General features: G+C 41.5%; 1 protein-coding gene across 1 annotated transcript; it reads left to right on the top strand.

Moving 5' to 3' along the window:
• The first annotated feature begins 1161 nt into the window (after positions 1-1161).
• On the top strand, positions 1162-15854 carry baz1b (bromodomain adjacent to zinc finger domain 1B). Its single transcript, XM_015372726.1, has 21 exons — positions 1162-1927; positions 3576-3692; positions 4244-4388; positions 4702-4894; positions 4971-5092; positions 5180-5377; positions 5606-5791; positions 6219-7530; positions 7611-7772; positions 8852-8990; positions 9072-9241; positions 9318-9432; positions 9515-9613; positions 9770-9947; positions 10055-10240; positions 10724-10871; positions 11421-11568; positions 11659-11774; positions 12509-12642; positions 12732-12838; positions 14129-15854. The coding sequence occupies exons 1-21, from the start codon at positions 1809-1811 to the stop codon at positions 14772-14774; spliced, it is 4740 nt and encodes a 1579-aa protein (XP_015228212.1). The 5' UTR covers positions 1162-1808; the 3' UTR covers positions 14775-15854.
• Positions 15855-26830: the final 10976 nt, after the last annotated feature.

Raw genomic sequence — 26830 nt, 5'->3', positions numbered from 1 at the left:
CTTGTTAGTTTTATTTTTTTTATGTTTTAACACAAATATCAGTAATTTATACTAATTTATACTGCTACTTTATGAAAAAATGGTTCATTACTTCGATTAATATAGATAAGGAAATAATGTAGCAACCACAACTAAAGAGAGATAAAAAACAAGATTGCAAAAGAGTCTGTCACTTTGGAGCAGTTTGCTTATAAAAAAAATAAAACCATAAAACAAAGCGAGACAGGGATGAAGACAGATGGCTGGGAAATATTGAAATGATGGATTAGACTCTTAAAATGTAAGACATTCCCCATCCATTTTACCTTTATATTATTTTTAAAAGTTATCTTAAAGTTTTGATGTTATTAGCTGCTGTTCAGTTCAGTCTATATTAAATCTTAGATTTTAATTTACAGCAGTAACAGTAAGTATTTTTTATCTCTACCAGCACTTGGAGAAAAATAGGGAAATAACCATATTTTCCATCAAATATTGTTATTATTTTATCTTTGTCCTCAAGAAAGACAAAAAAAAAAATTGTTAGAACTGTAAATATACAGTCATATGTTTATTACTTTTTAATGTATGTATTACTATTTTTAAGGCTGCCCTTCAAAAAAATGAAATTGTCTAGAGCTGTTTTAAACGAAATGTCTTTTTATATACACGCATGTATACAAAAAGACAAAATAAATCTCTCTGAGTACAGTTTAAATTAAACTTTTTTGTTTTAGAAAGTCAATGTTTTCAGTGGGTAGATTTAAATTCTTTAATATACAGGTATCTTCTTTAGATATAGAATGTGAGTACTTTTAACACCTATGTATGTGGTACAGGAATTATTCATTTAAAAATGTCAACAGCACTGAAAGGAATTAAAATGTTTTAATAAGATATGTGCAGAAGTTTTTATGAAAACTTCAACGATGGATAAATTATATGTTTGTCTTAAAAAATGGCTTATTAACGGCGATTTTTGTCATCTTCATGTTGGATTTTACTATCAGTGTAAGCGCGGTTTATTTAAGGTTGCTGCTGACTAACTGGTGACGACAGAAATGCGCTAGTAGCCAATGAGAGCTCATTAAAGGAATTCAATCAGGGAAGCGACGCCTAAACAGCCAATAGCGTTAGAGAGGGGGCGGGGCATGTGCACGGCGCCGCTTGCTGCCGGGGAAACGGGTTGAGGGCTCTCTTGCCGGTGGACTAGAAACTCCCGCCATTTCGACAGGGAATTAACCTCTTGTTTGATTGGGAACACTTTCTTGTGACATTTACGGATATAGTTTTCAGAGAAATCGAAACCTTGAAATAAGATCTATCCAGCGAAATATATCAGTCCTGGTTTTAAAATACTTTATCGGTACTGTAAAGCGACAGAGATCTGCAACCGATCTCTGGCTGTTGCCGCGAGTTTGATATCGGCGTGGCTCTCATCCTTTCGTGCCTACTGAAGGAACTAAAAGTTTACTAACTTATCCGTCGGAGGAAAGCTGTAACATCTTTTTACAACATCTGGACTCTACTTAAAATCAGGGCCCTTCTGCTGCTATTGAAGCGGAGAATGTTGCGATGAGGCCATTGGTGAGACGCTCACTGTTATTGTTTTGCAACGAGATAGCGAGCCAAGCTGCTAGCTAACCAGCTAGCTTTAGCACGCTGAGAGCCGGGGCCTGCCGGCAATTACGCGAGACGTGCTATAGCTGTGAATATACCCAACTGACACCTGGATACATGCTAACAACTACCACGGGGTGAAATTTTGCTAGTCTGTTGCCAGAAAGTATATTTTAACCTCTGGCACTCGTGCCGTCTTTGGTACCGCCATGGCACCGCTGCTGGGCCGGAAACCGTACCCGCTGGCTAAGCCGTTAGCCGAGCCACCAGGCCCGGGAGAAGAGGTCTACATCATCGAGCATACCAAGGAGGCCTTCAGGAACAAAGAGTATCCTTTAACAACCATGTTTTGAATCAAGATATCAACTCAACCGCTCCATTAGTTGCCTGTCTTTTATGTCCATTATTAGCTACATCTATGGTTCCATTATTTTTACTCGTAGACCTTTAAGGAATTTGACATTACCTGTCATTTCTTTATATGTACAGCATTTAGACTGAATGACAAGCTTGCTAGCTAACCGTGTCACTTCTCTTCTAACTTGTACATTGTGGCTATTCATTAGCAGCTTAAGCTATTTAACATTAAATTAAGATGTATGTGTAGGTTAATGGTTCAATAAATTGGGGGCGAGTGTCTTTCACTTTCAGCTTTCGCGGCTCCGCTGACAGCTAGCCGATGCTAACGGCGCTAGCTAACTAGCTAGCTAACGTTAGGTATCTTATTATGTCACAGTGCTGCTGCTGGCCTGCATCCACAAAGCGGAGCAGCGGTTAGCCAGCCGACCTGTTGGCGCACGACAACCTTATTACGCGTCTGTGCTTGTTGAGGGACACTTTAGTAGACTATCTGGACTCGGTGTTACAATTTACTTGTGTCTGTATTAAGGGAGTCAGTAGCCTCCATCACTTAGCTAGGTTATGTTATGTAGCTAGTTGTCAGCTTCGGGTAGAGCTAAACTTGAGCGCTGTTATGACTCTCAGCTTCATTGTCATGACACATTAGAAGGTCAGTTATAACAGTGGAACAGCTGGGATGCCCGCAAACCAGGAATGTTTTTCATGGTTGTTTTATTTTCTAGCTACTTATTTATTTATTTTTTTCCTGCTCTGAAATGGAGGATTTCTTGTAAACAGATGCTTATCAGCCAATAGGCTTCTCTGCCTTTTCTCTCTCCTTCAATTAAGTCAAACGAAGTGCGTCACAGTGCCTGCTAGAGTTGGAGACATTTAAGGGCAGACTTGTGGGGCATGCTTATTGGAGGAAATCAAAAATCAAATTAATACCTTTTTTAAATCAGTTTTTTTTTTTTTACCTGATTACTTCCCACATTCCTTGCCTTTGGCCAATTCATCACTGAATCTCTTGAAATAATCAATTAAATCAATTGTGCTTGTGGACAACAGCAACACTGCAAATACAGAAAGATTTAGATGCAGGGTGGTGCGATGATAATAAGCACTTTAATAACTGTTTTATATTAGGCTGCTTTTGTTCCAGCCTGGGTTGTGTATAAGATTCCTGAACAAACCACTAACTATCAAGGGTCCTTCTGCATTTTAGGAGTTTTTTTTCATAAGCGAGAATTGATTTACATCATTAGCAAGTAAAGTGCAAATGCACCTCTTAGTGTAGGTTTGCTGTGATCTCTGTGAGGTCTTTAAAAAATCCTTCTTGACAGATTGATCAGTTTCACAACTAAACGTGTCAGAACAATCTGCCAAACACATTTGGCATTTACTTAATCATACTTCAAGACAATAGTTTCTTGTTAGCTGGGTAGGACATAAAACAATTGTGTTAAAGTAACTAAATATGATTAAGTAAATGCCAAAAACAGTTGCATTATTTTTTTGAGTGTATTAAAACTCTTCTGACACTAAGTTCAGGATTGAAACAATTGTCATTTACACTTGGCTGTTTAATAAAAAAAACACATTTGAATGCTGCACTTCCCTTGACAAGATGTGCGCAGAGAGTATGAGGCGCGACTGCAAAGATATAGTGAACGCATCTGGACATGCAAGAGCACAGGAAGCCTCCAGCTTACTCACAAAGAAGCCTGGGAGGAGGAACAAGAAGTCACTGAGCTGTGAGTGCAAGAGGCTTTAATTTAATCTCAGCTGAATGGTTTGTTGTAATAATAATGAAAAGGTTTTTGTTTGCAGTTTTAAACTCACTATCACTAAATTATCAGGAATCAGATCTTTATAAATGATTACAAACTTTCTCATAGTGAAAGCTGGATGGTATGATGGGGAACTTTGCTCCTGCCTGTCAAGACCACACCTGCTCTGTCACAGTTGGACTGATATTTAGCTCCTCCTCTGTTTCTATTTTATGCAATCTCTGAAATATATTATTTAACCTGTGATGGCTACAGGATGTTTTCCTTATCTTTGTATTCCTGATGTCATGACCTTAGAAAGATGTCACAGGACAGACCAGATAAAGAGGTGCTTAGGTTTCCCAGGGTCATAAGCTGCATTTAAACTCTAATTATATCGCCAGAGTTTTTACTCCCCCTAGTGGTCAATGTATTTCTCAGCATCTCCACATAAACCAAACAGTAATAGCTGCTAACTAATTAAAAAGGTTCTATGTTTTGAGTGCAACACCAATTCTGTTGTTTTGTTCCCCCAGGCTCCAGGAGGAGTATCCGCTATGGTTTGAGAAGCCAGTCCTTGAGATGGTCCACCACAACACCGTGTCCTTAGACAAACTGGTGGAGATGGCCTGGGTGGAAATCCTCACCAAGTATGCTGTGGGCGAAGAGTGTGACTTCCTGGTTAGTTTTGACTTTAAAACCTTTTTTATTTCTGTCACATGCATTTTGTTTTAACTGGGAGCATTAGCAGACCCACCTCATTTTGAAACAATCATGTGTTTTTGAAACATCAGTGTTTTATCACAAAAAAATATATAATTATCTTCCTAAGAAGCTGTTTCTGTGAAGTTAATGATGTTTTTTTTTTTTTACATTTCTCTATCCATAGATCTCAAATATTATTGTATTACCTGTATTATTATACATAATTTTTGATGTGTTTACACCTCTGTCATGAAGCCTCCCCTCTGATTGTCGTCTCTGCTGATTCTAGGTGGGAAAAGACCAAAGTTTGCGGGTAAAAGTGATCAAGGTTCATCCTTTGGAAACCCCAGAGGGCGAGTCGGGCGAGAAGAAGCTGGAAGGTGCCTGTGACTCCCCATCCAGCGATAAAGAAAACGCAAGTCAGGAGAACCAGAGGAAGGAGCCCCCGTCTCGAGAGGAGGACAGCAGGAGGGACAGCCTGAGTACGTCTACTCCCAGCCGTCCTACCAACCGCCTCATCCCTTCTTCGTAACATGCTTTTCTTTTTGGTTCTTTTAGGCGACAGGGCGCGGCGTTCTCCAAGGAAAGCTACCACTGCCACAAAAGAAGAGAAGAAGAGATGGGTCATGCCCAAATTTCTTCCCCATAAGTATGACGTGAAGCTCATCAGTGAGGATAAGGTTGGTTGTTGTTTTCAGACTGTAACGCAGCCCCCGCGAGACATGATGTGATAACTGACCCTTCTGCCATGACGTCCTCTAAAACAGGTGATCAGCAATGTCCCAACAGACAGTCTCTACAGAACAGAGCGCCCTCCCACCAAGGAGATCATGCGCTACTTCATCAGACACTACGCTTTGAGGCTGGGCAAAGGAGAAAGCGCCCCCTGGGTGGTTGAAGATGAACTGGTGAAAAAATACAACCTGCCCAGCAAATTCAGCGACTTCCTTCTTGATCCGCAGAAGGTAATTAAATAAAACCTCTCCCACACAGCCCTTAAATCCCAAAGGTGTCCTTCCATTGCCTTCACAATCGCCTTATAAGTAACTAATAAATCTACATGTTCTGGAAAAGCTTCACTTTATGATTTTAAGCAACTTTGTGTCACTTAGAATCCTACAGAAATTACTTAAAGTTTAACTTCATAAAGCTGCTCTTTCCATCTGCTAATTCTTCCTCATCTTTGGTGACAGTTCTTTGCTGAAAACCCCTCCACAAAGCGTAAAAGCTTGACGTCTTCAGAGGGCAAACCAAGTAAGAAGGTCAAGACCGGCGACACACCTGGAGAGGATTCAGGAAACGAGAAAGGGGAGAAGAAGAAGAAAAAGAGAGACTCTCAAGGATTACCCCTTAGTCCCACCATGTGGGGCCACATGCAGGTTAGTCGATGGAATCCCTCAGAGCGATGTACGCCACCTGCTGGCATAACTGGATCACTATGGAAGCAAATCGTTACCATATTTCAGATGAAAAGCATTATCAGAAATGCCTATTCATTTTAATGTGGCTGCATTACTTGACTCATAAATAAAATTAGTAATCAATCATCCTATTTGCATTTTAATTTTCTTATTGAATGATTGAATGCTAATTTTATTTATGAGTCAAGTAATGCAGCCACATTCTTAAAATGAAAAAGCATTTCTGGAAATGCTTTTCATTTGAAATATGGTAATGATTTGCTTCCATAGATAACAGCATTAAAGGATCATCCACAGTTCAGTTCTAATGTTATAGGCATCATTTCACATTTAAATACTTCTTGGTAAACATCTTGTTTTTCATGTTTCTTATTTTTTTCATAAGATGAAAATGAATGGCTCCCCCCTCAAGATGAAGAACTCTGGGAGTTCTAAGAAAGGAGAAGGGAAAGGCTCAGCACTATCCACTCCCAAATCTGGCAAGAAAACTGGAGAAAAAAAGGATGGGAAGAAGAGCGGAAAGAGTGGCGATAAGAAGCTGGATGTGTTCAAATCTAAAAAAGACGGGAAGGCTGGCGACAAGACACCAAAAATGAAGCAGATGACTCTGCTACAGCTGGCTAAAGGGACGCCCACAGGGAGTCCCAAGAAGAGACCCCGTAGCACCAGCCTGGGTACACCGAAACTAGGGAAGCCCCTGCACCCGATGGCTCTGCACCTCATCCGTTATTATAAGGAGCATAAAGGAAAAGAGGATAAAAAAACCTCCCTCTCTTCCCTCGTTTCTAAAGCCGCAAAAACGCTATCTGCCGATGACCGTGGGCGTCTGCCGGATGAGCTGAAGGAGCTCGTCCAGAAACGCTGGGAGCTGCTGGAGCACAAGAAGAAATTGGCGGCCATGAGTGAAGAGGAGCGGATCGAGGAGATGAAGAGAAGGCGTGCCAAACTCAAAGAGAAACTAAGAGAGAAGGCCAAGGAGAAACGCAAGCAGGAGATGTTGGTCCGACAAGAACAGTCACGTCGATACGAGGACCAAGAGATAGAAGGCGGCAAGGCGCTGCCCACATTCAAACTGGTGGACATGCCCGAAGGCCTGCCGAACACGCTCTTTGGCAGCGTGGCCATGGTGGTGGACTTCCTCAACTGCTATGCCCAGCTGCTAATGCCAGAGGATCAGTACCCGGTAACAGCGGGCGCTCTGATGGAAGCTCTGGCCGGGGAGCGGTCGGGTTTCCACTACCTGAACCGCGTGTTGGTGGTTCTGCTGCAGACGCTGCTGCAGGACGAGCTGGCTGAAGGCTACAGCGAGCTGGACATGTCCCTGTCAGAGATCCCCCTCACCATGCACTCCGCCTCAGAGCTGACGCGGCTGTGCCTGCGGCCATGCGACGCTCACGAAGAGAGCGCCAAGGGGTCAGAGGACTCCGGGGCCATGGGTGGATATGATGATGTGGTGAGCAGCGAGTTCCTGGAGAAGCTTGAAACGGTGGAGGTATTTGAGCTAAGCCCCGAAGAGAAGGTGGATCTGTTGGTAGCTCTGTGTCACCGCATCCTCATGACCTACTCTGTGGAGGACCACGTCGACGCGATGCAGCAGCGCTCTGCCGAGCTGTGGAAGGAGCGTCTGGCGATGTTAAAGGAGGTCAATGACCGCAAAAGGGCTGAAAAGAAGATGCGAAAGGAGATGGAGAGCAAAGGTAAGATCTCCACAGCTTAATTGATCATCTGGTAAGTGGATCGGCTGGAGATATTTACTACTTGACGGCTCTGTGCTTAGGTGAAAAGAAAAAAGAGGGAGGGGCTAAAAAAGAGGTGAAGAAGGAAGTAAAGGTGGAGCCTGAGCCAGAACCCGAGGACCTGATCAGTCTGGTGAAGAGCCGACGGCTGATGGCGATGCAGGCGAAGAAGGAGAAGGAGGAGCTGGACCGGCAGAACAGAGGTAAACTGACAGCTCTTCATCCAATTTATCACCTACTCAGTAATGGTGAAATTCAGATTTTATTTCAGCCACATGTGGTCAAATTTACCCTTAAAGGTCCTTTGACCTTTGTCTTCTGGACAGTAGTGGCTCTTAGTAGCCGTCAACAAGCGTCTTCCATAATTCAGCAGAGATATTGGGTCATTCATATAACAGAATACTTCTGTTTACATAATCCGTCTCTGCAGCCTTTCTAATTAAGCTGTAATCCAGTTTGAATCTGTTTGGGTTCATTTTCTGCTGCGACACCAAACTGTCCAACTTTGAGGTGAGATTGAAACTTTAGAGGTAGCAAAAAGCTCCCTCACCATAATGCTGCCACCACCATGCGTAACATTTGGATCAGTCTTCTTGGATATCAAAGCTTCAGTTGGACTTCTTCTCATTGATTCCCTTTGATCTGAGGGAGTCTGCTTATTTCACATGGTTGGAACTTGAACCCAGTGTCAGGGTGTTTTCTATAGCCTTACTAAACTCAGACCCATGACACTTTTTGAAAATATTTCAGTGATGTGCAATATGAGGTCTGGGAACATTAAACTAAAAGGTTTAGATAAACCTTTAAAGAGCCACAATAACGTTAGTTTAAAAGATGTTTAACTAAATGTTAGTGCCATCTGGATGATCATGGCACCGTGTGGATTGGAGTGAAATTAAAGTCAGGGAAAATAAGACTTTCATTTCTACATCATAAAGTGCTAAAAATGTAAAATGATCATCCTATCATTGATTTCTGACATCTTAAAATCTTTTCTGTTAATCTAAGAAGCACTAAGGGAAGAACCCACAGCGGAACCCACAAATGATCATTTGTAATAAATATCTTGAATAAATTACCCTTTTTTGTTAACTTCTAGACATTCTGAGTTTACAGTTTTAAACAGCCTTTAAATGTGTTTACAATCGGAGCAAAGGTTTCAGACATAAAACGATGTAGAAAGTAGGAAGTGACTCTAACACTTTCTGAACGTTTAGCAGTAATGTGTCACATGATGCGAAGTCTATTGAATGAGTAACGGTTCCTGTGTGGCCCTCTGTAGAGCGGATGGAGAAGGAGGCCGAGGAGGAGCGTCTGCGGAAGCAGAGAGCTGCTGCAGAGCGGGCCTTCCAAGAGGGGATAACCAGAGCCAAGCTGGTGATGCGTCGGACCCCGCTCGGCACGGACAGAAATCACAACAGGTTGCTGTTCCACAACACGTACAAATAGTCCCTCACTGCTCAGTCAGCCCTCTCTAATGCATGAATCAATTTTTACTGAAGGTACTGGCTTTTCTCCGACGTGGTTCCCGGGCTGTACATCGAGAAAGGCTGGGTGCACGATGGCATCGACTACAGCTTTACTCCTCCCCCTGAAGAGAAACCAGCCGAGGCAGAGATGGAAGAGGAGGATGATGAAGGCAGCGAGGCGGCTTCAGTTCCTGATCCACAAGGTAGACAAGAATCAGCCTCGAAGTCTGTTTGCTTCACACCAGGCTTTATAATGACACTTTAACGGTTTCGTCTTAGAAGCTGAAAAGGACAACGCCAGTGTTGACGGTGCTACAAGTGAAGGAGTCCAGCAGGGGGCAGCACCAGATGTCTGCATTGAAACTACAATCCCTAAACAGGGACAAAACCTTTGGTGGGAACCTACATCTGCTCTTTCCCTGGACTTAAAATGATCTGAATTTGATATAGACCTAACTTCTTGGCTTTTCTTCCAGGTTCGTCATTGACAGCCCAGCTGAACTGGAGGAGCTGGTGGAAAGTCTTCATTCTCAGGGGGTCCGGGAGAGCGAGCTGAAGCTGAAGATCCAGAACCGGTAAATGGGATATAATTACTTTAGCACATATTGGGCAGTCCAGCTGTATGGCCTCACAGGCTTCATGTCACTTGCTGCAGAATTCATATAAAGGGCAGTTTGTGTCAATAAACCTTGTACCAACCTGTTTCTAATTTTAAAACTTGGTGTTTTCAGGTATCAGGACATTCTGCACTCCATCTATTTGAGCCGCAAAGCCAAACTGGCACTCAGGAGCTGCGATGGCTATGCTGAGCTGCTCAAATACATGCGCAGCGACATCCAGGAAATCGCCTCTAGACTCCAGAAGGGTGGACTGGGTTACCTAGACGACAACGTTGATATAGAAAATCAGGTCAGTCATATTATTGGTTTTATATGAGCAGATAGATATGTCACAAACCTTTTTTTAATGTGTTTTTTTTTTTTTTTTGATTGACGTCTCCATTTGATTGTTTGCAGCTGAAAGACATGGAGAGCTTGAAAGACTTTGGAGAGTGCATCATCACCCTTCAGGCCTGCGTCATCAAAAAGTTCCTGCAGGGCTTCATGGCTCCCAAACAGAAGAAGAAGAAAAAACAAGCAGGGGAAGAAACAGGCAAAGCGGAAGAGGTGGACGAGGAGAAGAAACTGGCAGAAGAAGCCCGGGTGAGTCTGATGGGGATTATGTGTTAGAATATTACTGTGGATGGAGAAGGATTCTTGTTTTTTTTACCATTTAAATTCAGCCTCATTTATCCTGAAACTAAAACCAATCTATTTGGACCAGAACATCAGCTTTTTTTCTTCCTGTTCTGGGAAAGCGTCTGAGGTTTGGTTGGGATAGGGAATGATAATCCAGTATCATAAAAACCCAGGAACACAGCAAGTTTGCTTATTTTAGCCGCATGTAAAATACAGAAAGAGACTCTGCATCCAAACATGATCGTACTGCTCTGGGGATGCATTTAAAATATGGGGCCAAATATGAAAGAAAACCTGTTGGAGCTGCAAAATATCTAAGACCTGAAAACAGACCAAGAGCTCATCACTGTGTTGGTCTCTGTCAAACGGCCTTAATGAGATGCATAGAAGTAGTATTAAAAGAATGTAAGAGATGCTTTAATAACCAAATTCAAATTTTCCCTTCAGGTGGCCTCAGCGGTGGAGAAGTGGAAGACGGCAATCAGGGAGGCGCAGACTTTCTCCCGCATGCACGTTCTGCTGGGGATGTTGGACGCCTGCATAAAGTGGGACATGTCTGCCGAGAATGCTCGCTGCAAAGTCTGTCGCAGGAAAGGTAGGAGAGCCCTGTCAAAGCGGGCTTGAATATGTAAATGTTATTTCTCTGCCCTGACTGTAGCTATACTTTAAAAAAAACAACAACCCTGGAACAACTGAAGCAGCCCTTGTTTATGGAGAACCCATCCTAAACCACTTGTTGCCTCTTAAGATTTTTGCAGATGGTTTCTCAGAGTGATGCAGTGGTGGTTTAGTCATGCAGCTGTCTGCTTCCTGTCCAGACCTCAGGAAGGACCAGCCTTTGAGGCTGATGAAGCGTAGGACCAGATCCAGACAGGGAAGCAGCAGAAAGCTCAGAGCAGAAAAGGCTAGATGTGTCAGGCAGGTCTACGTTTGGAGTTGGCAGCTTCGCAAACCTTCAGGTGATCCTGTAGTGATAAGAGGAAGGTGAAATCTCTGCAACCTGCACAGATGCAGCACATGGAGCACTTTCATTTTACATCTGTTTATTCAGAGATGAGCAGGAAAACGAAAGATGTGTTGGAACAGTTTAGTTTCTAGATAGGAAAATAAAAAAGTAGTGTCTAATAAATCTCTTCTGATCCAGGTGATGATGAGAAACTCATCCTGTGTGATGAGTGCAACAAGGCTTTCCATTTGTTCTGCCTGCGACCGGCTCTGTACCGCATCCCTGCCGGGGAGTGGCTGTGTCCGGCCTGCCAGCCCACCGTAGCCAGGAGGGGCTCCCGCATTCGGTAAGAGGCCTCAACGCCCAGCTAACGACTTCCGCACACACTACTGCCGCTTTTCTGAGCGGAGCATGACTTTAAACGATTTGATTGTAGAAATTATAAGCAAGACACGGATGAAGAAGAGAGTGAGGAGGAATCTGAAGAAGAATGCTCTGATGAGGAGGAGGATGAGGAGGAAGAAAATGACTACAAAGCCATGGGGCACAGTTGTGAGTATCTGAAAGGAATATATTGATTTCCTACAGAAAACAGAAAAGTTTGGAGAAAGGGGGAACAGTGTAGAAAAATACTTCTAGACTTCAACAACCTGTTGTCTAAAATCCATCTGTCAACTTGATGTATTTATATAATAACAATTCAGGAAGCATTTACTGAGAAAATTAAAATCTTAGTGAGATTCAACCTTTCTTTATTTTTCAATCCTTCATGTTCTCCATTCTTCCACAGTCTGTATTTTTATGTTTGAGTCTCGGGTCACTTTTGGACTAACCAACAGAAAACCTCCTTATATGAATGTTTTGTTTTCAGACTTTATAGATTAGAGGGACTGGGCAATCTGGAGATAACCTAAAAGAATGAATGGGAAGCTGAAAAATCCTATAGAAACAGACCTCAGCTGTTTTTAATGTAGGCTGTCCTCCATGCCAACATTTAGGAATGAGGAAAACGATGGGGGAAGTTTCTATTATCTGCATGTTGTCATTTAGCCCGGCTGAGGTCTGAACCCTGCTTTGAAGCTTTCCTGTCTCACCCTGACTTCACTCAGAGAATGTGGCATGATGATCCTCTCTGTCAGCTCCATAAAGAGCAGCTCTGAGCAGATTGTTTCTGTCCGTTCGAACATGATGTTCCTGCAGCCTTTGAGCCTCTCTGGATCACTGGACCTTAATTTCACTTTTCACCAGCCCAGAGCCAGCATTCTGACCTCTCCTTTTGTTTACAGTGAGGCCGAGGAAGAAAAATAAGCAGTCTTCATCTCGATCAAAGAGCTCTAAAAGCAAACCCAAGAAGGCCTCCAGCAGTCAGAGCAGCAAGCAGCGAGCTGGCCCCAGCAACCCGGCAGACATCGATGAACTCGTAAGATGTCCCCTAAAAAAAAACATCCACAGGAAAACTTGGGAACAACCAAAAAAATGTTTTGATGCTTATTTTGATTTTTATTTCAGGTGAGACAGAATTCCCAAACAGGAGTAAAAAAGCAGGCGTTGGAGCTGGAGAGGTGTGAAGAAATCCTGCAGAAGCTCATGAAATTCCGCTACAGCTGGCCATTCAGGTGAGCTAGGAGCAGGAGAGCAACCTCTGACGCTAGGCAGGCTTAGGCGACGTTCAGACAGCGTCAGGGGTGGCTGCTTTACATACACGTTAAGGTGCTTAGAAGGATCACCTCAGGCCTTTTGTAGAGGAAACCTCTGTGTTTACAGCTTTAAGCTTTCTATGATTCTTTCCTGATAAGAGATTCCTCAGAGAAAACACTTAAATCACACTTCTTAAAGTATATGAATTAAATTACTGAGGGATGACAACAGTTTTTGCCGAAATTGTAACCCTACTGAGACCGGAGATACGGCTCGTGTTGCAGATGGCAGCGCTTTAACACCTGGCTCGCTTCTTCAGGAAGTCGGCCCCGTATCACAGTTGGAGAAGCATTTTACACGCACAACCTCACTCATCATTACATCATAGACATGTTTGTAAAATGAGGCATCAGCCAGATCAAAATATTAGTTTTCCAGATATTATTTGGTTTTAACAGAAACATACAGGAACCATAGAAGTAATCCTACAAGCATTGTGTGCAGTATTGATACACATCAGGTGCATCCAGAGTTGCCTTACCCAACCCTAGACGCTGATCTAGCAGCTGGCAGGATCACTGTCACAGGATCCAAGCTGATCCCTCTTCCTGCTGATCTGTCAGAATATAAAACCATCAAAAATCAACAAGAATATAGATTTTTATATATAGATGTGGTAGCCTAGTCTGGAGAATGTGTTTCTCATATACAAAGAGAAGTGAAAGTTTTCTGATCGCTCAGCTAATATATGTTGTTCATGGACTGTGGAGAAACAGTTTATATTTAATACCCACATTCATTTAAAATGTCAAAACTTAAAGGCACAAATTAATATTTTATGTTCTGACAGCATGTGACGTTTTCAGACAATTGTCTCGAAAAAATAAAACCTTTTTTTTTCTTTCGCTCATCACAGTAAATAAAGTAAAGCCACTCCTAATTGCATCTGGCAGTCTACACAGCAGGCTAGCAGTGATGCGACAAAAGCGTCTGACTGTTGATATCAAATTTAACCTGAGGAATTACAAAATGCTGTTTTTTAATGGTAATTTCACTAAGGAATGTATGTGACCATTGTTCCTAAGCAGCAAAATCTGAGTTCAGTTTAATCCTCCTCACCCTGGCCAGAATGCTACATAATTTTTTTTTTTTTTTTATTCTGTGGGTGGGACCTGTATGACAACACGAAGTAGACCCAAATACAAATTATTTTGGTTCCTAGTCTTGAGTCTCATGTGTCCCTCTTTGGATTCTCTGTTGCCTTCTAGGGAGCCCGTTTCCCCAGATGAGGCAGAGGACTACCTGGATATCATCTCGGAGCCCATGGACTTCCAGACCATGCTGGGCAAATTCAGCCAGGGCTCGTACCGCCACGCCCAGGATTTCCTGGAGGACATGAAACTGGTGTTCTCCAATGCGGAGGAGTACAACCAGCAGGGCAGCACGGTGCTCTCCTGCATGGTGAAGACGGAGCAGACGCTCACGGAGCTCATCCAGAAGCTGCTCCCAGGAATCAGCTACCTCCGGCGGCGCACCCGCAAGCGCGTTAGCCAAGCCCCTCCATCGGAGGAAGAGGACGAAGAGGAGGAGGATGAAGAGGACTGCGAAGAGCAGGAAGACGAACCCAAGAAAAAGGCGCAGAATGGCAAATCCAACCGGAAGACGACCAGGAACGGTCGAGCCCGGAAAGACGAGAGCGAAAGCGAGGAGGAGAGCGAGGAGGAGAACAGCAGCAGGAGGAGGAGTAAGAGGACCTCTGCCACCTCCGGCAGGAAGGATTACAGGGAGCTGGATAGTGACGGGGAGAGGGGCACGAGGAGAACTCGTCACCGGGGGGAGCGGGGAGACGGCAGCAGCGACGAGGAGCAGTCAAGCCATCAGCAGCGACATTCCAAGAGACTGAAACACTCGTGAAAAGGGAGGTGTATCTCCATCATCTCTGTTCTCCTCCTCTGGAATACGACCACAAGCTCTCCTCCTCTTCCTCCTCCTCTCACAACCAGCAGGACTCAAACCTCAGAAGGACTTGTTTTTGTGTTGACAAATTTATGTTCACATTTTGGAAAAAAAAAACAAGAAAACTGATTTATATTTGTAACATTTTTTATATTGGTGATTTTTTTGTTTTGTTTCATTGTTTATCCCAAGGAAGTAAAAAAAAAAAAAAAAGAAAAGAGAACCTATACATTTATGGGTTGTCGTCATGGCTCTTAGGGTTTCTATTTCAGTTCGCGATTGACAACTTCACACTAGGGTGGGTCCTGACACGCGTTGCCAGGCCGCCTCTGAGCTGCCACAGGATTTGAATACAAATCTGTAGATATTCTCTGGTTTAACTTGGCCTACGTTAAAATCCTGCTCATCTTCAGGAAGCAGAGCGGCTCGTAGAGCTGTGCAGCCTTTCCTCATCTGTAGTGCCCTGCCACTTTAAAACGCCTCAGAAGATCCACCTGTTTGTACTCCTCCTCTAAAAGTACAGGACCGTACATAGATTTATGTGCATAATCTCTTGTACACAGTATTTAAAACCAGCATCTGTTTTGTTGTTAAAGAAAGTGGGAATTTTTTAAAATAATTTTTTTGTTTGGCACATCTTATTTTGATATTGTAAATGAAAACCTGTCCAATAAATGCACAGAGAAAATGTCTCAGCAAAAACTGACTTTTACGTTTTCTGACCAACAATCGTCAACTCAGCCTATTTCTTGGTGGCGTCACCAGGTGGCGCTCTGTTCCTTCAATGACTCCAGTTTGCTGCAGATTTCAGAGCTCTTTAAAAGGAATACCTCTTATGGCAGCCAATTATTACATTTTTTTTATTGCCAACATTGTGTATATATTTATATATCTGTACAGTGATTAGGCTGTTTTTCCTGGTCTGTTCTGTGAAATGCTGTGTTCCAGTGATTTTATTTTTTTTTATCATCCAAACTTTCTGATCACAGTCTTTTGCCCAACTTGTTTATTTTGCTCAACCAGTAAATTGTTTTTAAAGAAAAAAAAAAAAAATCCCCACTCTGAGTTACTGAGACATGTTTGAACAATCTGAGCCCTCTGGAGGACATCCAAGTTCAGATGTTTTTATTCTTGGACGAGCTGCAAAATGCTTTTACACTTAATTTTTAAATGAATCTCTATATATTTATAGTTTAAAGCTGGATAGGAATGGTCTGGAGGTTAAAGAATGAAGCCTGTGGACAGACACTGCTGATCTGAGCAGAGCAGATGGCCAGGCTCAGGTCTGTGACAGAAATCACTGCCATCACAGAGTTGATGATGAATGGGTCGGCCTTGACGGCTGAACTATGTCTTTACTTTTTAATAAAATATCAAAACATTTGTCACTGGTATTAAATAACTGCACTGCTGTTCTCTCGTTTTGGAGCCAAACCTGACATATTAAATATTGTTACAGCTTGAGTAATGCACTGGTCCAGATATCCTGCAGAATGACAGCATTTAAAGCATTTCATGCTGTCTCCTCTGCTTTAAGTTTGCATCCAGCTGGTGACGATGCAGTTTTTCCATTGCATGAAAAAAAAAAAAAAAAGCTGGAGCCTAGAGGCTACTTTTGCTGCCTCTAACATGTTTTGTTCTGGGATACTTATCAGCTGTGACCAGCATCCCTGTCTGCTCTGATCCCACACCATGATGCTGCCACTAAGGTACTAAACTGCACCGCTCCCTCTGGTTAGAGCTTATCTTAAAAAAAAAAATAATAATGCAGATGAGTTTAGATATGTTGGAACCTCAAAGAGAAGCCTTTATTGCTTTTACCATTGGTCCTATTGCATTGGGGGCCAAACATGACAAAAATCAACTTTTTGACTTGAACAGAAGTTTTTGATTTTTACTCTATTCAATTAGCTAAAATTATTTAGCCCAGCAATGAAATTACACCCAGTATTTTAACAAAACAAGTTACCAAATTGTAACTTGGTCATATTGGAAAATGGATCTGTAAAGCATCATAGATTTTAACAAGGTGGGTATTACTATTTAATACCCTGTGCAATAATCAGTTTCTTTATATTTGATACCCAGTGCAATAGCTACATAGATAAATACGCATGTATACCCCCATGCACCTTTTTTAATCGGCACATTCTTCTTTTTGATATTTGAGCCGCTGTGACGAGTAAATGTCACTGTAAGAATCAATAAAGTCAATCAGAGTACCCAAAAATTAAGATTTATTTAAATAAGTGAGCGGTTTCTTGCAAAGAAAAGTATCTGATTTACCATTTAAAATTATGCAATAACAAAGCAAAATGTACAGGTATTTCCCAAATTCTGACATTTTGAATTTAACTTAAATAATTGATACAAATGAATGAATAATGTAATTAAAGAATAAGAAATCCAGGCAAAAGACACGTTCCAAACCAATTTTCTTTAAAAACCAAGCACCCCCAGGGGTAACAAAATACTACAGACTGTATTTAAGCCTGACCTCCAAATATAACAGTAGGTTCACCTGCAATAAAGTAAATTCGGCTCAAAAAGAGGAACTCTCATTTTGACAAACGTTAGCTGTGTGCCATTGTCTAGAGAGCTACTGTTAAAAACAAATTTGTATTTCATTGAGGTTACTCTCTCTAGGTGAAACAGCCAAACCTTTTATTCAAGTGTTGCAAGATTTTACTAATATATCCCTCAAGTAAAAGTAAAAAGTATGGAGTGTGCAGTAAAACTGCTTTTAAATTTACATTAAAATTAATTTAAATTTAAAGTTACTCAAGTAAATCCACCTCTGGATTTAAAAGAAAAATTCTGCAGGTTTGGTTAAAAAGAAAGGCTGTTTTTTTGTGTGTGTGTGTGTCTTTGCATCCAATTCTACTCTTTAGTAGGATTCACTGGATTGCAGTGAATCCTACTAAAATCCTACGCAAAAAAAAAACTAAGAGAGAAAAAACATAACTGAGGTATGAAAATAAAGTATTGCACCTGAACTTTTTTCATTTTTTTTTAATATGTATCTTCATCAAGCTGACAAAGCTAATTAATTAATTAATTGAATTGCAATCAAGGACAACCCTAAAATCGCTTAAGTGCCACAAATGGGCCCTACGCCCCACACTTTGGGCCCTCCTGTAGCACGGTCCTGAATTACTGAATACAATGTGCTGCATCTGCTTAGGTGGAAGCTTCCAGATGTGGACTCACAGCTGCATCTGTATTGTAAGAATAGTGATGTTTGGAGCAAGAGAAAGTCCAAGGAGAAGCACAGTCAGGAAGGCGGTGACAGCTTTGAGCTGCCTGTAATTTGCCGACAGGTGCGGAGGACTGAGATGGATCAGAGTAAAGGTCAGGCGCGTGAAAAGTCGGTGGAAACAGCCTCTGATTAGGGACAGATCTAGCAAGAAGACAGCTGTGTTCAGGACACTTCAACCTTAAAGACTTTAATAAACCCTTCAATACATATGAAAACATGTAAGAAGTATTTTCCTGCTCTACTCTTGTAAGATATTTTCTTTACACCAAACGTTTTTATTTTTTTCCCTTCAAACCAAACACTCACTGCGAGGTTAGGGAATAAAAGGCGACCTACTAAATGAAGATGTGGGCCTAACTTGCAGACAGACAGACAGCTCACACATAAGATAATGAGTTACGCAATGACAACAATGACTTTAAGATCAGCTTATTAATAGCCTGGACTCTCAGCCAGGCTGATGACACAGACCTTGGCAGGGCTGGCCCATCTGTCAAAGCAGCACAGACGGAAACATTTCACCAGCTACTGTAAGGACTGCTGAGTAAATGGGTGGCCATTACTGCCCAGACGGCAGCGTCACTGATCAGCTGTATACTTAATACATGTTTCGGTTTCATAGATTTTCTCCGTGTTTATTTCTGCTAGATTAGATTTCATTTTAAGCTTTTAGGCTTTAATTAATTAATTTATTTTTTTGAAGAGAAAGAAGTTTAATCCAAACACCCTCAAAGTTTCCAAACATATGGTACTTTGCGCTGTGCATGTTTCTTCCAGTATTTAGGACCAAAGAAGTCCTGATTTTTTTTTTCAAGGGTTCCCTTAAAAGAATCCCTATTAGATTACCTGGAAATACAGATTTGAATTATATTTCAATTCAGTTCAGTTTATTCATACAGCGCCAATTCACAGTACGTAATCTCACGGCACTTTCAGAGAGAATGCAGTCCGATTGGCTGAACGTTTCTATCAAGGAAAACCATTTGATTGCATTGAGTCATTGCAGGACTTTCTTTTGCCTTGACTCTTCAGCAATCCCTCGCCCCAAGCAGGCTTGTAGCAGCAGAAACCTCCAGCAAAACAAGGCTCACTGTGAGCGGCAATCTGCGGAGACCGACTGGGGTTCAGGGAGATAGAAGTAGACAAAGAAAAAAAAGCAGATTACAAAAGGTAACTGTTCCACAGGTGGCTGCATCGAGACAGACGAGCTCCAAGCAAGGTCCAATGTCAGAGGATGAATGAGAGCATTTACATTTAGTCACAGTAAAAGCAACAAGACTACACTGGATAATAGGCCAAACTCACAGGCCAAAGTCACAGCCGGACAGGAACAGGCCGGATTGAGCTACTACGCCGAGAAAAAGAATAAATAACACAGTTATGTGTGGAACTAACAAATTGTGCAGAATGGGAGAATAGGGACAGAGTGAAGCAGAATACGGAAAAATGACCCCTATGTCCTCCAGCAGCCTAAACACATAGCAGCATAAATATGGAAAATAGCTGAATTTGACCTATTTTAGATGAGAAAGGTAGAGCCAATGCTTTTTACATTTGATTGCTTCAGATAAAATGTTTATACTGGACTCTAGCCAGAGTAAATGGGGCTAGACTTTATTTAAAATTTATGTTTTTATTTGTAAAAATGAAAGAAAATATATTCCTCTGTTGTGTCCTGAGTTGTGTGTAATTGTGAGCTGGATAAATTTCAATAAATTGAACCTTCTAACCTAGAATGCCAGATGTTATTTATCCATTTTAAAAGCCCATCAAATTGTCAGATTGAGGCCTAAATTATTGTTAGCAAGCCACAACTGGCAGAAAACATAAAGGATCTTTTTTTATTTATTGTTTGAAATTTTCACAAGGCTTTAAGCCTGACTTACTTTTCTCTCTAGGACTCTTTAAGTCTTACTTACTGCATTTTTGTCACATTTCCCACTGGTGCCGTCACACAAAAATGACTCTGCAGCTCAAACTCTTCTGGCAGCGTCGTCGTCTCTGCAGCTCACATGAAGGCAGTTCTTCAGCTTAGAGCGTAAACTCGATTTATGTCATATCATGGCATGTTTCAAAATGAGCTCAGTCAATAGTCTATCATGCTGGCAGCTGCAGGAATGCACACAGAAAATGAGGACAAGTGGAGGGGGAAAAATATCCTGACAAGCTGCCAGAACAAAGAGAAAAGAAGTAACAGATTCATTCACAGGGTGTTTAGGTGCCTCAAAGGTTGAGAGAGTGTTTGGCCAAAGTAGTGAGTTGCTCTATTTTTGTGTGTGTTGTGCTTTAGGTGCAAATATAACCAATTATGAATGCATTATTCACAAAAGAGAGCCCTCTCCCCCTATTTTATGTGTGTTCTTTCCCTTTGATAGTATAACCAAAGTAAGGGGAAACGTAGGAGTTCAGAGGATGCTTCTCCTGGGAACTCAGAGCTCTCATCCCAAAGGAAAAACCGGTTCTCGTCTGAACTGGTGTGAATCTTTCCTTCCAAACAGGAAAGCATTTACATATCACTAGTATACCCCCACGCCCCCTCTGCATAGCCCAAGCAGAGCCATCAGTGCCAGGAAACACACATCTGGCCTGCTCACAGCAGATAAATCAGGAAGGTAAATGCTTTTGCAGCTTTCTTTCTTATCAATAAATACCCGACTATACATGAAGGTGCAAATCTGAGGCATGTTAAAGGCAATTTAGGAGAAGGAGCGAAGAAAATAACCTCAGACGTGCGTGGAGAGTCCTTTGAACTCAGGGATCCTGATGTGGCAGCAGCAACAATCGGATGAGCGCGCTGCGGGGAAGATGAAAGGCAGTCAAGCTTGTAGATGTAATAAGTGGGCAGAGGCCTTTCATGACTCATGCCAAGGCTTCGTTTTACTGCTCCGTCAGACCAGGGATTTCAAATGTTAAGCAGGCTCGTGCTTACTTCTACACAAAAGCGCTGCCTTTTTGGTGTTCCTCTGCTGTATATCCGGCATTATAGGGCTTGAAAATAGTTCTGACACTTTAGTCATAGGGAACAATTCATCACAGAGCATGATTGTTATTTATTTAGACATTTCCCTGCAAACTTATCTGTGCTCTTCACAATGCCTTACAACCTTAAACTTAATTTTGCTTTACTGGAAGTTTATAAGACAAAAAAAATCCATTGCAGTGCTAAACTATTGAACGGAATGGATATAATAGAAGCTTTTGACCAATTTTTGTCTATAATTTCTTTCTCATGGCCTCAGTGTCATTTAGACTTTGACTAGGACATTTTGAAAGATGATGCTTTAAAAAAATATCCTATTGTTTCGCTGCTGATACAGAAACAGAGATATTTAAATGTTGTAAGTTTTATTTTTATTAACAAACCTGGCTGTAAATCAGAACATGAAAAATAAAGAACTTTATTCTTTAAAACAGATTTTCTGACACAGATAGTACTGGTAAGTTCTTCTGAGAAGAGATGTCCCTCTGGCCATAATAGACAAGAATAAATAACTCCAGAACTGGCTTAGCAATAAACTATCATTTGGTTGTGTAATAAAAAAAAAAAAAGAAAAAAGGTTCTTTTTGTTTTGGTTCCAAAATTCAAAAAATGTTTTGCACATTATCTATATTGAAAGAAAAGCATCCAGCCCTTTGTGCTGATTCAACATTTCCCATTTTTAAGAAAATGTTATTCTTTTATAGGCCTATAACTTTGATGTAATTGGAGATAAAAAGCCTTTATCTGCATCAACCACCAGTGCTGGCAGTAGTTCCAAATTAATATACTTCTTGAACTGTAGTTGCGGCTCCACAAAATCACTTCAGCACCTGAAAATGACCACTTTGGAAACCCCATTTAAAAGAACTTGTCACAATGGAGCATGTGTGCAGGACCTCAATGCACAGAGAACATCCCGGGTCATGCACTGCAATGGACACATGTGAATTACCTAAAAATAATCAAACAATAAGATGGAAGGAAAATGTATGTACAATTTAAGTGTTTATTTATGCACTGAATGATGAAAACATTGTATTTAAAATAAACCTAATAGAAAGCTTATAGTAAATGTCCTCTTCTGGTATGTATGTGTGCCAAGGTGTGTGTGGCTTATAGGAAGCAGTCACAGGGCTGCTGACGGCTCCATAAAGGAGCCTTTGAATGCTCTGCCTCTGGTAAATTTGTAGCAGATGTGAAAGAAAGAATATCCACCCAGGTTGAGTGGCCCTTCACTGTGAAGGCGACAGGAGTCCAATCCAGGGGAAGCAGACAGGAGCCAGGAGAAGCACACACACACACACTCTGGTTAAACTCCAATCAGCCAGGAGCGAACTGTGCAGGAGACAGGGGGCTTTTTCTTTGAAGCACTCTGGCTTTTAAATTGAAATTATTCTCGCTTTTTATTCCAGAAAAGAAAGCAACGTTTGAGCTACCCATGCAGCTCTCTGTCCAGGTTTTTTTAACTCAACTTTTCAAGTTTAGGCCAGATCTTTTCAGGGTGCCCTCCACAAACTGGATCACAACCCCCCACCCAGTTTCCCCCGTTGAGCTGGAGAGTGTGAAGCACTTGGAGTTAGGGGCGAGAGTGGCGCCTCAACACAATTTAACATCCTCTCATGCAGAGAACACAGCCAGGTAACACAAGATAGGCCCGAGTTTTTACAGAGCTGGTGGGTGACAGTCATTATCTTCTCCATGTGCTGAACATCTGTCAGGGATATAACCAGAGGCAAGGACGGAGCCACAGACAGAAATCGAGCCATGGGATTACATGTAAGGGGATCTGAAAGGACTGTAATAAAGCTGTACAGTAAACCCCCTCTGAAGCTGATACGCTAAGTAGCAAGGCCAGAGCAAATATAAAAAGTTGAAAAAAATAAATATTGTCACTTTTATGGAGAGATATGCACAGAAAATCTCATTGGAAACAGTTTAGTTGTGTTTTTTTCAAACTGCAACATGCAAAAGTCCCTTCGCCTTGAGACAGCAACACCAGCTTTAATTAAAAGTTGTCTGGAACGTTTATCACATGGGACCACGGGAGCTCATTCATTCACACGGTTCCCCCCTCCCAACGACAATTACAGCTGATGGACGGGGCATTTAGTTTTACTACCTGCATTGCTATAAACAAGGTATACATACAATGAGGTTTGGTGTAATGAGGGAGCCAGCTCATAAATGAGGCCCTAGGTTTTTTCTTTTTTTTTTGCATGTTTCCCGAGGTGATTGGTAAACACAACACATGCTCAGTCTCATAAAGCTGCTCCTTGAACTGGGATCAGGATGCTTAAGCTTCAGCGTCGCCTGGATTTACATAAGGATGAACCAGACTGTGATTCAAAGTCATTTTAAAAAAGCTGAATTTTTTTTTTATGTGTCTGGCTATTCTAGGAGTGTTGGATTACACCCATAAATCGGTTTGTTGGGTTGAGCGACAGGTTGGACGACTTTTTGGCTTTAAATAATGTTGCTAATTCTTTATGGTGTCAAAAACCTTCTTCTAAAGTTCTAGTCCATATTGACCACATAGGGTCACTCAGTGATACTGCAGACATGTTAGCTGCACATTCAGAATGTGCACAGGCACATGGTCCAGGGAGATAAGCGCTAGCTTCCCTGCGATCCTGCAAACAACAAGCATATACAATAGATGGGTGGACATCTACGGTTCCACCCCATCCCAAAGGTTATTTGTCCGGGCCATTGGAGTACAGGCCTTACTGTCATGTGTTAAAGAAAGCTTGACTCTTTTACATGGTGCATTATCCTGCTTAAATATAGTAAGTGGGGTGAAGAGAGACATAGAGAGAGGTTTGGACTGGTTGCAGATGACACAGCCATGAAATAGATGTCTGAAAAAAACAGCTTGATGTCCATGTTTAAATACGGTGGAGAACCTGTGATGCTGTGGGTTTACTTCTCTTCCATAGACTGAAAGAACTTTCTGAGGGTGGATTAAAACATTAAGACTTTAAAATACTTGCCAGGAATGTTAAAGGCAGAATTAATTTAGAAATGCTTCTTCAGACTTAAAACCAGCCTTCTTTAATGGGCAACTCATTCCCAAGCATGGGTTGGCTCAGGAACTGTAATTTATTGGTCCCTTGGATCTATTTTTATTTTTACCTTTATATATTTATTTTAACAGTTTTTTCAAAATGATGTTGCACTATTAGCTTCATTCACATTTAAATCGGTCTCCATTCCTCTTCACCCTTTACGCCCCGGACTTCACCTACAATACGGACAGCTGCCATCTCCAGAAGTTCTCAGATGACTCTGCTATTGTAGGCTGTGTTTCTGAGGGGAACCAGCTGGAGTATCGATCGGTCATCATGAACTTTGTTTACTGGTGAGAAAATAACCACCTGTGTCTTAACACCCGTAAGACCAAAGAGATGGTGATCGGCTTCAGGAGAAGACCCTCACCTCACTCCCCTGTGAACATCCAGGGGCAGGACATAGAAACTGTGGAGAGTTTAAAATACCTGGGTGTTCATGTCAATAATAAACTAGACTGGACTCATAACATCGATGCTCTGTATAAGAAGGCCAAAGCCACTTCCACCTCCTGAGGAGGCTGAGGTCCTTTGGAGCAAGCAGGTCCCTGCTTAAAACCTTCTACACTGAAAAAAAAAAAGATACATTGGATCAGCTTAAAAAAATTACTGTAATTTGTTACACCTTAATTTATTACTTTGTCTCAAATTAAGTTTCTGATGTGGTTGAAACTATACATTTTGATTTACTAGAAATATATTTTTTTACCTTAAGCCAAAGAAAGAAACTACATTCATACAAAGTAAAACTATAACAGATCATAAACAAGTTTTGTGCTTTTTTATAATCTATTTTTTCTATTTGGAAAAAATGAAATCTGTACCATTACATACAAGTATAAATGTAATTTGGAATAAAGTAGTGACAAAAATGTAAAACTGTATTTATTTCAAAAAATAAAAACATATCCAACTATATTCACCACAGACAGGATTTATAATTCATGATAACTTAGAGCTTGACCTTTAGTTGTTAAAAGATCATTAGTTTGATCCTATTATTATTATTTTTAAAGCTAAGCTGAAGTTCCTCTGAGTTTGTACAATCGTCTCCATATGATAACAGAGCCATTTCTCTTGATGACTACAATGCCTTAGCCTGGGTGCCATTCCGAACTTAGTCCCGCCCACAAGGTTTGAGGTCGGGAAGTTCGGTCTGGCATTGCTTAATAGTAGCGGGAGTATGCTCGCACAATATCTGGCGGGCCAATCAAATTGTCAGGGCGGGCTTTATACGATGATGGACAGATGATCAACAGTAACGTAATCAACCACGTCACCAAAGCACGCTTGGGTGACAACAACAATGGCTGCCGCTGGAGAGTTGAGGTGAGTAGATTCTGCAAATTAATTTTAAAAGAGGAACAGAGAAACGCGATCAAGGCTCATCTTCTTATTCTAGGCGTGCAACTGCACGCTTTGATTTTTGTTGACAACAACTATGCGTTGCTTAACATACGTCACGCACTCCGTTGCTCTTATTGGTTGTAGGTCTATCCAATTGAGTGCAGATGCATTTTTTTTTCCTGGTTCGTTCGAAACACGCCCCATAATCACAGCTTTATGGAGCAGCATCAGACTCGTATTCTGACTACGTCAGGCTAACAATGCCTGCCCATCATAATCTTGCTATTCTGAAACTGAGCAGACTGCATTAGCTGAAACAGCTGCCTTGCTCGTGGTGGTGCTGTGCTGCTCACACCTATTTTCAATTAGTCAGGTAATAAGGTCACATTCACGTGAGTTACAGCATGTGGAAGGATAAACGCCTAGTGACACTATTACCTTTCACTTGAAGTAGATAATTACTTGGAAAATAATTGTTTTAGTTGATTGTTTCTGTGATAAGGGATTTTTAATTCCAGGTAAAGTGAAATTATTGGTTTCAAAACACACATGCATTTTTTAAGTTGAAACAACATCGACTTTTAAGTTGACCGAATTAAATGGACATTTCACTTCTTTCAGTGTATGACTCTGTGGTGGCATCAGCCCTACTCTACGCTGTTGTCTGCTGGGCTCCTGGCAGCGCAGAGTGGGACAGAAAGAGACTGAACAAACTGTTGAGAAAGGCTGCTTCTGGACTCAGTGGAGGAAGTGGCTGAGAGGAGGGTGCTGTCCAGGCTTACATCCATCTTGGACGACACCTTCCACCCTCTGCACCAGACTGTAGAGGACCTGAGCAGCTCCCTTAGTGAAAGACTTTTACATCCTGATTGTAAAAAGGTGCGCTGCTGCAGGTCATTTATCCCTGCTGCCATCAGACTCTACAATGCAACACTACAACAGCAAATACTTGTGCAATTTATAATGTGCAATTACTATTTGATACCTTGTGCAAAAGCCTGTTTCTCTATATATAGTGCAATAACAATCTATATAAATATCCATCTATATTAATACCCATGTAAACACCATGTGCAATACTCCTGTATAATGCTATAAAAAAAGATAAATAAGTACGCTGTCATATGTGGAAGCACTGTATATACTGAATATATCCCATGCACCTTTTTTCTTAAAAGTAAATCCACTCCACTGTGAGATGTTAGGATAATAATAATCATTGATGATGTATGAGTTTATTACATCTTAATATTAGCTGCCTTTTGTGTGTCTGAACTGATGTTTCCCCAGCAGTTTATCTAGTTAGGCCAGTTCCTTGGTTCGGCTTTATACAGTTATAATCTTCATTTTGTACGTGGCCGAG

Source organism: Cyprinodon variegatus, unplaced genomic scaffold (assembly GCF_000732505.1).
Source record: "Cyprinodon variegatus isolate N-32 unplaced genomic scaffold, C_variegatus-1.0 Scaffold75, whole genome shotgun sequence".
NCBI lineage: Eukaryota > Metazoa > Chordata > Actinopteri > Cyprinodontiformes > Cyprinodontidae > Cyprinodon > Cyprinodon variegatus.
This window is presented reverse-complemented; position numbering and strand designations above follow the sequence as displayed.